The 13,944-nt window shown below is 42.8% G+C and overlaps 1 protein-coding gene across 5 annotated transcripts in view; it reads left to right on the top strand.

The window, feature by feature from the left end:
- PTER (phosphotriesterase related) overlaps positions 1-13,944 on the top strand; it is a 93,442-nt gene that overhangs the window by 55,622 nt on the left and 23,876 nt on the right. For 4 of the 5 annotated variants that reach the window (XM_029588768.1, XM_029588773.1, XM_029588770.1 and 1 more), the window contains exon 2: positions 10,854-11,318. In XM_029588768.1, the coding sequence (XP_029444628.1) occupies positions 10,887-11,318 (432 nt within the window). In that variant the 5' untranslated portion in view covers positions 10,854-10,886. Of the gene's footprint in view, positions 1-2,883; positions 2,990-10,853; positions 11,319-13,944 lie in introns of those variants that run through there. The other variant, XM_029588774.1, reaches the window with a different exon arrangement.

Here is a 13,944-nt window from a genome sequence, read left to right as displayed (position 1 = left end):
GTGCCACCACAGGGCCTTCCCGTTGCTGAGGAGAAATTGGAACCCTGCCAGCTCATCTAGTGATGCCACAAGATTCCTGATGGCAGGGCTGTGGGACCCTCGCTCCTGCAGGGGTTTTAGGGGACAGGGACAGTTTCTGCCGCTCTTAAAATATTGCCGCTTCACAATAAAACTGCACCTGGCATGGAGACTGAGTAAGGGGATTAGTGCAAGGGCAACAGTAGTAGTAGAGGCAGCGGTTGCTGGGGAGGTCAGAAACCTTTTTTTTAGGGGGGGCATAGCACCCAGGGCCAACCCCTCCCCCCATGATTTTGACACCTATGGGGTGAAGGGGTAACACAGAGCAAAGTGGAGGGAGGAGGAAGACATGCTTATGAACTTTTGATTTTGTTCCCTTAGATTAACCTGGGAGGAGGGATTGATAGTAAGTTCACTAGGTGTTCTCTGGAACACGTTGATGCCAGAAGTTGTGATGTGGATGCTAGATTTTAGCAAAGCTTTTGATACTGCCCTACACAGGAGGCTCATGAACCAAATGAAAAGCCTGACAGTGAGTTCCAAGGTGACGGAATGGAACAGAAATTGATTGACAGACAACAGTGGGTAGTTATAAATAGAACCTATTCTGAGAAGAAAGGAGTAATAAGTGGTGTGCCTCAGGGATCAGTTCTGGGGTCAGTTCTGTTCAGTATCTTTTATGAATAATATTGTGGAAGGATTAGAAGGAAAAGTTTCTTTTTGTGGATGACACTAGGATCTAAAACATATTGGACACATCTGAAGGACTAGAGAAAATGAGAAATGATCTAAGAATGGTTGAGGAGTGGTTTAAGGTTTGGCAACTGGGATGCAGAGTCATGTATTCTGGACACAGAAATTGAAAGGAGTTGTACATGATGGGAGGGGCTAAACACTGATGTGCCCGGACCAGGAAAGAAACCTTAAGGTGACAGCGTCTGATGATTTGAAGGCAACATAGCAAAGTGACAAAGGGGTCGCTAAGGCGAGAGGGACGCTGGGCTGCATAGAGAGGCAATACCAGCAGAAAATAGGAGGTAATAATAATAATACCCCTGTATAGATCTTTGGTGAGACCTCATCTGGAGTACTATGTTCACTGGAGAATGTATCTCAAAAAGGATAGAGACAGGATGGAAGTGGTTCAGAGAAAGATAACCAAATTGGTCTGGGGTGTGCCCCAGAAAACTTATCAGATGAGGCTGAAGGACCTAAATATGTATATCCTGGAGGAGAGGAGGGATGGGTGATATGATACAGACTTTTAAATACCTGATGGGTTTTAATAATGCACAGATAAATCTCTTCCAGTGGAAAGAAAGCTGTAGAACTAGGGGGTCATGAAATAAAATTTCAAAAGAATTATGACAAACATAGAGATGTGAATCGTGCCCTCGATCGTCTTAACGATCGATTTCGGCTGGGAGGGGGAGAGAATCGTATTGTTGCCGTTTGGGTGTTTAAAGTATCGTAAAAATCGTGAGCCGGCACACTAAAACCCCCTAAAACCCACCCCCGACCCTTTAAATTAAATCCCCCACCCTCCCGAACCCCCCCCCCCAAATGCCTTAAATTACCTGGGGGTCCAGCGGCGGTCCGGAACGGCCTCCTGCAATTGAATCGTGTTGTCTTCAGCCGGCGCCATTTTCCATCGTTCAGCGGGGATTCCGGACCGCCGCTGAACGACCTCCTGCAGTCGATCTGCCGGCGCCATTTTCCGTACGGAAAATGATTTGCGGCAGGAGATCGTTTTCCGGACCCCCGCTGGACCCCCAGGGACTTTTGGCCAGCTTGGGGGGCCTCCTGACCCCCACAAGACTTGCCAAAAGTCCAGCGGGGGTCCGGAAAGACCTCCTGCAGTCGAATCGTGTTGGTCTATGGCCGCCGCCATTTTGCGCCGCCATTTTGAAAAATGGCGCTGGCTGAAGACAACACGATTCAATTGCAGGAGGCCGTTCCGGACCGCCGCTGGACCCCCAGGTAATTTAAGGCATTTGGGGGGGGGGGGGTTCGGGAGGGTGGGGGATTTAATTTAAAGGGTCAGGGGTGGGTTTTAGGGGGTTCTAGTGTGCCGGTTTTCCTGCCCTCCCCCTTCCCCCGATTTACGATTTTTTGACGATAAATCGGGGGAATTGGTATTGTATCGTGGCCGTAACGATTTTTGACGATTTAAAATATATCGGACGATATTTTAAATCGTCAAAAAACGATTCACATCCCTAGACAAACATCTGGAAATATTTCTTCACGGAAAGGGTGCTAGATGCATGGAATGCCCTCCCAGAAGAGGTAGTGAAGATAAGAATGGTAATGGAATTCAAGAGTGGGGGAGAAACAGAGGATCCCTAATGGCTAAAGGATGTAGATGAAGAAAAAGAGTAACCCATGTTAACTGGAGTAACTTGCTCAAAGTAGCAAAGAAAAATAATTTAAATAAATAAATTTACTGGGTAGACTGGATGGACCCCTTGGGTCTTTTTTTTTTTTTTTTGCTGCCATTTATTATGTTACTAAGAGAGGACCCACCTTCTTAGTGAAACCAACCTCCAGGAAAAGTGTGTTCTCCAATTCCAGCTTTTACAAGACGAGAGAGCAGTATAGTATTTATTTATTTATTAAATTTTATATTGTGATGAGGTTCACGATGGGCCCAGGGAGGAAAACCTGGCCCGGATCACCACAGGGAGGGCCCGGGACAGACCCAGACAGCAGAGACGGTCAAAAGATCTTGGGAGGACTACATTCCCCAGGTTCTTTGAGGTGGGGGTAGGCCAATGGGAAGACAGAGAAGCTTGATTGGCACCCTGGAGGAGGGAATACACACACTTGAGCCCATGATTACAGAGGAGGAAGTCATAGGCAACACAGGGGAGTTTAAAGGAGAGCTCAGTTGCCCAGGGGAAGAAGAAGAAGACGACATGGAGGTGGATGTTCTTGCAGTGGAAACTACATCTGCAGACATGGACATAGAGTGAGTGTGATCTCTCTGGGTTTTGGCTGTTTCTTTCTTTTGACTGGCTTGTTTTTGTAAAAGGACTGGGAAGACCGTTGCCTGCAGCACAACTGTGAGGAGAAGGGGAGAGTTGTGTTACTGCCTAGCAGGGCGGTGGGTGTGCCGGAAGGCTAAACTGGTTTGTTTTCCCCAACGAACTGAGTGAATTCATAACTTGTATTGTTTGTATTTTTGAACTGTGAAGTATAGAGCCTAAACTGACATTGTGTGACCTGGCCAGTGCCAGAGTGGGGGCTCCCCACTCCTGGGGTTGTATTATTGTATTTTGGATACAGTCTTCTTTTGTTATTTCTTGCTTCGGGGCTGAGCTAGCGTTGGCTTGTGGAGCTGGACGGAGTGTGAGCCTACCCAGAGGCCACTTCAGAAGCAACAACCTCATTATGTTTGAGGAGTCCTGCAGTGAGGAATGACCCTAGGAAGCACAATCTGCCAACAGAGAGAACCTGGGATCCTCCCTGGCCAGTACCTCGGGACAACATACTTCCTATCAACATTCCTGAGCCATTTACAAGCAGTTTTATTATGATTAATGGTTTTGAATGCAGCGGATATATCTGAGAATAGTGCATATTTTGTACCAGAACCAAATCCACACTGGATAGTGTCGAAACATGAAAGAAGGAGAATCTCAGTGCTGTGATGTTTCTGAAATTCAGATTGGTACTGGTCAAGGACAGAGTGCTTACTGAGAAAATTGGACATTTATTTTAAGTGTCAGGGATACCATGAGCCCATGAAAAGTGTGAGCTGTGGGTCATTGGGCACTCCCATCTGTGGCACAAATTAGAATAAAATTGGATTCATGTTTCAAAAGTTATTAGCGGGGGTGGGACAGACAGACCCAGTGATCTTTATAAGGTCAACTTTCCTATAGACATCTAGGCTGAAAAGAAAGCAATCTTTAGCCGAAATTTATTGAATAGCTTCTCTGTTTTCGCAGTCTTTAATTGGTGACTTGAGTTGTCAAGCTCAATAGATTTTTTTTTTTTTTAGTTTTTTTATGATTTGCAACCAAAGAATGTTGGAAAGAATTATGTAAGAGGGATCAATGCCTGTCTGTAGACACAAGCCTCCAAAAAAGGGATGAAAATACACCAAATTTTTCACCTGGCCAGCAAATTGTTACCTTCACATTATATGAGCTGACTTTTGGGCAATAGGCAATTCATAGAGGGCCGGATTTTAAAAGGGTTACGCGCTTAAGCGCGTAACACTTAAAAACCTCCCCTGCACGCGTTGAGCCTATTTTGCATAGGCTCGGCGGCGTGCAAGCCCCAGGATGAGCGTAATTCCTGGGGCTTTGCTTGGGGGGCGTGTCGGGAGGGGTGACCGAGGCCTCCGGACCAGCCCCCGGGTCGGGTGATGGCGCGGCAGCGGGTCATCGGCGTGCGCGAGTTACGCCTGCTTCGAGCAGGCGTAACTTGTGCGATAAAGGTAGGGGGGTTTAGATAGGGCCAGGGGGTGGGTTAGGTAGGGGAAGGGAGGGGAAGGTGCGGGGGTGGAAGGAAAGTTCCCTCCGAGGCCGCTCCGATTTCGGAGCGGCCTCGGAAGGAATGGGCAGCGCGCGCAGGGCTCGGCGCATGCAAGTTGCACAAATGTGCACCCCCTTGCACGCGCCGACCCCAGATTTTATAAGATACATGCGGCTACGCGCGTATCTTATAAAATCCGGCGTACTTTTGTTCGCGCCTGGTGCGCGAACAAAAGTACGTGCGCGCGCTGTTTTTTAAAATGTTCCCCAGATTATTCAGCTGTTAAGTGTTTGCAGGCCATAATTTTTTTTTTCTTGCTTTACATGTGCCTACTGTGTTGGATTGTTTTATGCTTTATAATATTGTGTATGCCTTATTGTACTCCACCTGGAGCATCCAATGAATGTATACAGGTTATACACTTTTAAAATGAAATGAATGAATTAAATGGAAAATATGTATGTATTCTTGAAGCTTGTAAAATAGCATTTCCTCCAAGTAGATGCTACTTAATGCGTATGTGTTAGTTTTACATGCAGAATCTCTTTGAAAGCATTTACTCTCTAGTTTTGTATTTTCAAAAACTATGAACATTGTTTTGGTCAGAAAAACTATCCACAGGAAAAGAGTTGCAAATCTCTGTGAGAACATTTTACTTGGGCAATTTTCAAAGACATACCTTATTTTTGAAAATTGATGCCACCTAACCAGAGAATCCAGGGTTCAGATCCCACTGCTGCTCCTTGTGATCTTGGGCAAGTCACTTTACCCTCCATTGCCTCAGGCACGAGCTTAGATTGTGAGCCCACTGGGGACAGGGAAATACCTGCAGTACCTGAATGTGATTCACTTTGATGTGCCAAAAGGCAAAATACAAATAAAATAAAAAATCTGCAGGCTTTTCATCTGCCTTTAATAGTTTTGAAAATTATCTCCATAACCATATCAGAAAATGTATAAAAATTTTGTGAGTTTCCATCTTGGTCCCCCAACTATAACAGTGTCTGCTTTTTGTGCACAGAAGGCTTGTGCTTCTGTGGAAGAGAGATAGAATAACATAGTGAGTGAATGATGGCAGAGAACCATTCTTCTCAGTTGTCTTCCCTGATTTTGTACCACGTTGTGTAGCAAAATGTATAATTTCCCACACTTAAAATAACACCAGTCGAGGTGGGGATGAGAGGAGAGAGGTACCTGCCTCAGTGGTCATCTCGGGGGGGTTTCAGCGTTGGTCCTGGCCCTGAAGTTGCAGCTGAACTCTGTATTTCCTGTTTCTTGGCGATTCTGGTGGTGATTCTTGCCTCGACGTTGCAGCTGTTTCCGGTGATGTCATCAGGGAGGGACTGGTGAGTCTTTAAAACCGTCCCTCCTGCGGCGCGCAGTCAAAGCCATACGCGCGGCTTTGTTCAGTCTTTCCTGCATTATTTGCAATTTGAATTTTGTTAAATTGAATATTTATCCTCTCTCATTGAAACCCCCACCTAAGTAGGAGATTCAAGAAATTTGAAAGCTATTGTATATGAGTAGTCCCTGTGTGTGCTGCTAAATTCCTCTTGGGAAATGCCTCATTCTGTGAGGAAACGGAGGGCTAAAGAAAAAGAAGCCCTACCGAGACCTCATGTTTGTGTTTCAGGCCCGATGGACGCACATATACTTTGAGGTACATTGGAACCAGGTGAAGTCTCGTTGAGTGAGGGGCGGGAGAAAGAGTTACCCGACACCTCTCTTGAGTTATATACCACCTTATGCCCGGTAGAGCGGATGCCCCCCAAGCAACCCAGCGGAGATTGGGCCCCAGACCCAATCCTCTGTCCCCCCCTGGAGCTGGGCATTGGCCGGATTTCAGGGGAAAGGAGAAACATCAGAGGCCATTTCTGATTTCCCCATTATTTCATCGGGTGCTGAGGGGGTATCAGAAGCACTGTATTAGAGAAGGAAACTGGTGAGAAATATGTTTTACCTAATATTTTAAAAGCCGATTTGATAAAACCAACTGTTATTTCCTTAGGGTTACATTTTAAAAAAAAACAACCGAGCGCGTGCTTTTGTTCGCGCACTGGGCGCAAACAAAAGTACACCGGATTTCAATAGATACACACGCCAAGCCCTGCGCGCGCTGCCCGTTCCCTCTGACGGAAATTGGAGCGGCCTCAGAGGGATCTTTCCTTCCTCCTCCCTCCACCTTCCCCTCCCTTCCCCTACCTAACCTACCCCCGAGCCCTATCTAAACCCCCCAACCTTTATCGCAAAAGTTACGCCTGCCCGAAGAGGGTGTAACTCGCGCGTGCCATCACTCGACTCAGGGGCTGGTCCGGAGGCCTCGGCCAACCCACCCGGAACGCCCCAGGCTGGCACCACGCCCCCCCCCCCGGAACACCCCGAACGTCGCGCCACCCCTGACACGCCCCCCTAGCAAAGCCCCGGGACTTACACGCGTCCTGGGGCTTGCGTGCGCCGCTGAGCCTATGCAAAATAGGCTCGGCGCGCGCAGGGTTTTTTTTTTTAAGGGTTACGCGTGTAATTTATGCGCGTAACCCTTTTAAAATCCGCCCCTTAGATTCTATCTGGGATGCTATTCAGGCACTAAATTCAAATATTTATAATCAAATGGTCCCAGTTTATACTTATTTGGGAAATATGGATTTACGAATTGGGAATATAGAGAAAGAAGTAGCGGTTGATAAAGTATTGTTTTGATAAAACAAGATTTGTATAGTAAATATTCTCTTCAAAATGCATTAGTGAAGGACAATCAGATATTGTCCAGCAGATTGGAAAACATGGAAAATGTTTAAAAAAAAAAAAGGAAAAATTTCGCTTTATAAACGACCCTAAAGATCATTTTACATCCCCTTGGAGATGTGGAAGAAATATATGATAGAAATCCTAAAAACTCCTGAACAAGCTTTAAGGTTGTAATCAAATACACAAAGCAGCAGCATGGGATAATGGGATATCGTACAAACCTCCATACAACTCTACAGAGTAGAGAAATGGAAATCAGTTGTTGAAGTATTTGGGAGAAAAGTGCTCAGAACTTATATAAAACTGCTGTGCCATATCCCACTAGTCATGACTGCCGAGGAGGGTAATAGAGTGGGAAGTTTCCATGTCATCAGTTACTCTTCTGTTAATGCCAACAGAACTGAAGATCAACTCATGATTTTTTTTGTTTTTTTTGTTAATTCTCTATGCATGAACAGAAAATATGATGCAACTTCTGGTTTGAAGCTTTTGGTCTCAGTTACAGTCCCTTAGCAGAAACACCCACAGATTTTGACTGCTGTAGGAGTTAACAGAAAAATGACAATAAGGAAAATTCCCAGTACTAATCTCAACTTTATACTCAAAATGAGCATATGCATAAGGTCCAATAGACTTATTTAAGATTATCTGGATCCCTTTTATCTTTTAAATTAATTCATCTCCAAGAGCTGTTCCTAAATAAGAACGGTTACCAATCTGTGGGGACATAACATTAAAAATCAGGATATAGTATTGGACTTGATAATCTTCACCAGTGCTGATCTAAAGTGCAGTAAGGGAAAAATACACAGCTTCATGTTGTTTTCATATTTACTGCAATTAAGTCGCCTGCTGTTTTATGCTTATTAAATTAAAGTAACTGTAATCTAGAAGTACTGCCGAGGCAGCATTCATGGTCCTTGGAAGGAGGGCTGAGTCAGGTAGTGTTCCTTTGCAGTATTCTGCTGGCCAGGTTACAGTGATATTACATTTGATTCTAGGGGGAAACATAGAAATGACAGTAGAAAAAGACCAATCGGCTCATCCAGTCTGCCCAGCAAGCTCCCACACTTATTTTCCCATACTTATCTGTTTCACCGACCACCAAGTTCAAGGCCCTTGTTGGTAACTGTTTGATTCAAATTTCCTGCCATCCCCTGCCATTGATGCAGAGAGTAATGTTGAAGTTGCATCAAATGTGAGCAAAAGGCTTAATGGTTACGGGCACATTTATCCCTGCCGTTGCAGCAGAGAGCAACGCTGTATAAGCATTCAAAGTGATGTATCAGACTTAATTGGTTTAGGGTACTAACCGCTGCAATAAGCAAGCTATTTATTTTGTCCTGTTGCCACTGAGTTTGGTGTAGTTTCTGCCCACTGAAGAAAAAGTATAAAGAGGGAAATAAAACATTAAGCTGTGTCTGTGCAACATGGATCTATAAAGGATATGGCTTTGGCTTTCCCTCAGTAAGGAGAGAGGTTGCATATCTGCAGCTACTGTGTGTGCCTGCAAGCCCATTTCAAAGGGAAACTTCCTGCAGAGTTTCCTTTTGAAAATATGGACTTGTGTGCATACTGTGGGAACAAGAATCCACAGACTTTGCACCTGTATAAAAAAAAAAAAAAGGTATAATGTACTACTCACCCAAAAATCTGTGCTGTGATTTCAAAATGACAGCCGCCTCTTACTGCCAGATGTTTGAATTAAACAGGGAGCGGGAGTCATGCGATGTGGTGATCTTGGGCAGATGTATGCTCCTGAGGTCTGGGTGCCATCCCCTGTTACAGCTTAGCCAGTCATGAGAGAAGAAATGATTAGTTATGTTATTGCAAAACAAAAAGAGCATTTGAAATGAGATATACTTGATCAAACCAAAGCTTCAAAAGGATACAAAAGAATGAAGATTCATGTAGATACCAAAAGATGGTATGAAATATATATCTCCTGTGATTTCAAGAGTTTCAGAATAGAGTCCAGTGTAGGATGCACTACCCCCTCTCCCCGACTGGTAGAATAGCATTTCTTAAAATGGTTTTGGTACCTAAGAAACTTTATAAATTCTTGATGTTCCCCTTACAGCTGAAACCCAAAGCCTGACCTCTATTTTTACTAATTTTATAGGGTGAAGGAAAAGGGCCAGATTATCTTGTGTAAATTTATTGGCTTCTTAGGAAGAGGGAGGTTTTGGTTTTCCTAATCTTCAACTTTACGAAATGACACACTTGATGAGATCATTGGGAAATTGGACATTTTATTCTGAGTTATAGACAGAAAAGAAAATGGAACTCCCCCTAAATTTAAAATATATTTTACATATGAAGCCAAAGCAATTATCTGATCATTTGACCGAATCCCTCTTAGTGACTAATATGCAATATGTCCGGAGGGTGGTTAGACAGATAACTAGACTTTGATGGCTTTGCTCTCTATTTTCCCTGATCAGGAAACCCTTTATTTACATCAGTTATTTTATATTTGACTTACCCCAGACTGAGCAGGTGTGGCTATAGGACAGTGGGCGACTTTTTAAATCCTCAGCACATCAAGATGTATCCCTTTCAACATTCCATCCAAAATGGTAGCTTCCAAGAACATGAATATGTTTTCTACAATGCAGGTTAGAAGTTGTTTCTACATTTTTGAAAGGGGAGATTCCAAACTCACTGTGGAGATTTTTCTAAGGCTGCTATGTATCTTTATTATTCATATTTTGTTATATGATTATATAGATATTCAGTGTCCTGCCTATATAAATGTCTTCCATCCACAATGTCTTATAACATTTTGCAAACTCGGAATTTGGAAATTATGGAAATTGATATGCATGGATGTTTCCTGTCTCTATATAAGATTACAGAGTGGTTATACTTCATGAGCTCCAGCTTAAGTTTTACACAGAGTGATTTTTTTCTTCTAGAGCATATAAAACTGGGGTGGCAAAATCATAAGTGTAAAGCAGAACAAGCTTCTCTTTTACATGGCCTCTGGGAGTGTCTGGGGTTACAGAGATTTTGGCAGCAGATTTTGGTTTATTTTAACTCCTGCTTTGGGTATATTGCTTCAGAGCTACAGGGCTTTAAATCTCCAGAAGTCATAGTGGTGTCCCGTCGGCGTGGGAATCGTCATCCCTTTCAAGGGCAGTTGCTGCAATACGTTAACATTTTGTACAGTAACCCTATTGCGCAAATATGGGCAAACAGTGTATTGGCGGCCTCCTTTTCATGTTATACAGGCACCAGGCAGGGATGCCCACTATCACCTTTATTACTTGTATTGTTCTTGGAGCCATTAGTACACAACTTGCTCTTCTAAAAGACTTTGGGGTTATGGACAAAGAGCTTATTTTGAAGGTCTTGCTGTTCACCAGTGATATCCTTTTGCTAGCATCACATGCAAATCTGTAGCTGCCAGAAATACTACAGGTGTTTCAAGAATATAGTCATCTTTCAGGCTTTAAGCTTAATTTGGATAAATCAGGGGCAGTGGATATTTTGGGTTCTTTGAGAGGGCAGTGGGATGAGTTCCCATTGAGATGGGGGGGGAGGTGGGAACTATTTCCTGTTCTCTTTCAACTAACATTTTTTTTTTTGTTTTCCTGTTTTAGAGTCTGAACCTTCATTTTGAATTTAGGAAAGAAATGCCCTCATTAAGTGGTAAAGTGCAGACTGTGCTAGGCCCCGTGCAGCCTAGTCAGCTTGGCCGGACCTTGACACATGAACATTTGACAATGACCTTCACCTGCTGTTACTGCCCACCTCCTCTGGGTCAAGAAGCTTTGTCTGATGAGCCCATTAGCATGAAGAACTTGTTTTGGCTAAAACAGAACCCTTATAGTCATAAAGAAAATCTTCAACTGAATGAAGAGATTGAAGCTATAAAAGAAGAGCTCTTGCACTATAAAGCCGTGGGTGGTGGAGCAATAGTAGAGAACACAACCACAGGCATCGGTAGAGATGTGAAGAAATTGAAATGGCTTGCTGAAGAGACCGGTGTCCACATCATCGCTGGGGCTGGGTTCTATGTGGATAACACTCACTCTTCTGAAACTCGAGATATGTCAGTAGAACAGGTAAAAACATTTTGTCTTTTGAAGATATGTCAACTCCAGTTATACCATGGAAAAGAAACATAATCATGACTGATGTCTGAAAGAGAATATTTTATATGCAGCCCATGCAGTGAATAGTTTTTCTTTCAGTATCCATCATTTTCTTTATATTTGTATAATATAACCAACGGTAATATACAAGTAAAGGTAACATTATAAGTCATCCTTTCATATTCACTAAAATACAAAACAAAAGACCACTAAGTATTAATTTCAAAAAATTATTACATAACCGAGTTAAAGATGTAAGTAAAAAATAATAGATGCGTTCATCTGGAACAAATGAACAGAATCAAAGTCCAGTTATTTTATCGATGGTGTAATCATCACATACCCTTAATTCTTCCTTTTATGTAATACACTGTGTTCAATCCCCAAAACATCCACTCCCTAATAATGGGGTGAACTTTAAAAGTGTTTGTGTTAAAAGGCTCATATATGCGCGTATCTGGGCCATGCCCGAGTGACGCTTATTTTAAAAGCACATATATATACGGGTATGAGTAAAATAAAATGTGAGAAGTGAAGCTAGGACATGTCAAAGTTGGCCTAAGAGTTGCACGCATAAATTCGTATTTTAAATCCGGTGGCCGCAGCAAGCAGCAGCTTGTTAGCCACATATATTTACTGGTGCTCGCTTTTTAGGCCTAACACTATAGGGTGAGGGGTCTGGTTCAGCTGGAGGGAGTGCAGACTGAAGAACCGGATGGATCTGGATGATCTTGAGATAAACTGGGCAAACTCCTAAGGAAGATATGCAAAGTACATTTCCTCAAGTAACGGCTTAAAATTAGGAGCACATTTATGCACAGTAGACATATCTTAAATCATACATGTCTAACTGTGCGCATGATTTAAAATTCTAGCATATGTCCACTTGCATACTCATGTGTATGGGCACCTGCGTGCTTGTTTTAAAGTTACCGTAACTGCTCCATTGCACACTTGTTATAAAATAGCCTGGGCATGCACACATATGCGTCTGATTGTAAGTGGATATGTTCTTATGCAGATAAATCCCGTTTCTACCACATAAGTCAGGATATTTTAAAAGTGGCGCATATCCCCGAATGACCAGTTTCACCAGTTAGTCTACCAGTTCACCCATTTTGAGCTAGGCTCTTCAAATCCCCTTGGTTTAATAGCCTACACTCCCCCCAGTTACCACTCAAAAAAAAAAAAAAAAAAAAAGCTGTTTTGAACAACTTACACTTCCTCCATTGCAGAAGTAAACTTATGTAACAGTGGACCTAGGTGCGCGCCAGGGCGCATAAGTATTTACGTGCATGTCTCTTGGCTATGCCCCGCAATACTCCCACCATCCCTTTTTGAAATTGAGTGAGATATGCACCCAGTGGGAAATATGCACACTATGTATGTGTGTATATGTATGTATATGTGTACATATGTATGTATATGATCAAAACCTCTTCCTCTTCAAAATATGTTTCTCAAACAAGGGCCCCTCATTTCACCCAGTAAGGGCTTATTTATCTATCTATCTTTCTTTATTTATTTGAAATATTTGTATTACGCCAATCCACAAATCTTGCTGGATAACAATGGTACATACATAGTTAGAAAAACAGACATTATCGTTACAAAACAAAATATACATAAAATATCCATAGATGCTTAACATATCTTGACTAACCAAAAAAAAGATAGGAACTGTTTTGTCTATGAGACTATCAATCATCACCTTAGACCATGGCCAGGCCCACAGTTCACTGAAGGAGGATTAAGCAGGGAAAGCCAGAGAAAAGAAATAAACTTTGAGGATTCTTCTAAATTTTACGTGTAGAAGATCCCTCTCAGCCTTATTGTCCCCGGTAGGTTTTTGCACAGATTTGGACCAGTGACCTTGAACATACAATTTCGAGATTGTTAGCTGAGTCTCCTTTAATGAGGGAATTTAAGAGGCATTGGGATAACGAGCAAAGTACCTGCCTGGCTGATGTATGAACTGCATTCACGGTACATGGTGGGACCAAATTATGTTGAGCTTTAAATTTGATCTGCCATGAAACTGGAAGGTGGCAAGCACAGGGGAGATATGCTCCCGCAATGCTGAACCATGGATTAAGCGAGCAGCAGAGTTCTGTATTAATTGGAGAGATTTCAAGTATGAGTTAGGGAGACCCAAGTAAAGAACATTATAATAATCAAGAGAAGACAACTGGTCAAGAAGGGGTTTTAGCGAATAAAGAAGTCACAATTTGTAATAAATCTGAATTAATTTGTTGAAATGTGGAAGCAGAAATAGTCTCACCAAAGTTTCATCACCAACTTTATTGTACAGATGTCTGAATTATAAACTGTAATGGAAAAATTTCAAATAACAGCACCTATAGAAAAAAAATGTATTATTTTAATGTTATCCTGTTCCCAGTATCTTAAAAACAATGCCACATTAATTTAAGCCAGTTTCCAAATAGTAGAAATGTGCGAAGCCCGAAACTATCGGTTCAGGCTTCGGTTTCGGCCCTCCACGGGAAATTTCGTTTTTCCTGCGTTTCAGGTTTTTTTTTTCGGGGAACCCGAAATTCAGGTTAGCACGCACTCTCCCCGTTAGTGCGTGTTAACA

The sequence above is a fragment of the Rhinatrema bivittatum genome, chromosome 2 (genome assembly GCF_901001135.1).
Source record: "Rhinatrema bivittatum chromosome 2, aRhiBiv1.1, whole genome shotgun sequence".
Classification (NCBI taxonomy): Eukaryota; Metazoa; Chordata; class Amphibia; order Gymnophiona; family Rhinatrematidae; genus Rhinatrema; species Rhinatrema bivittatum.
The sequence above is the reverse complement of the archived record's forward strand: the minus strand, read 5'-3'. Positions and strand labels throughout refer to the sequence as shown.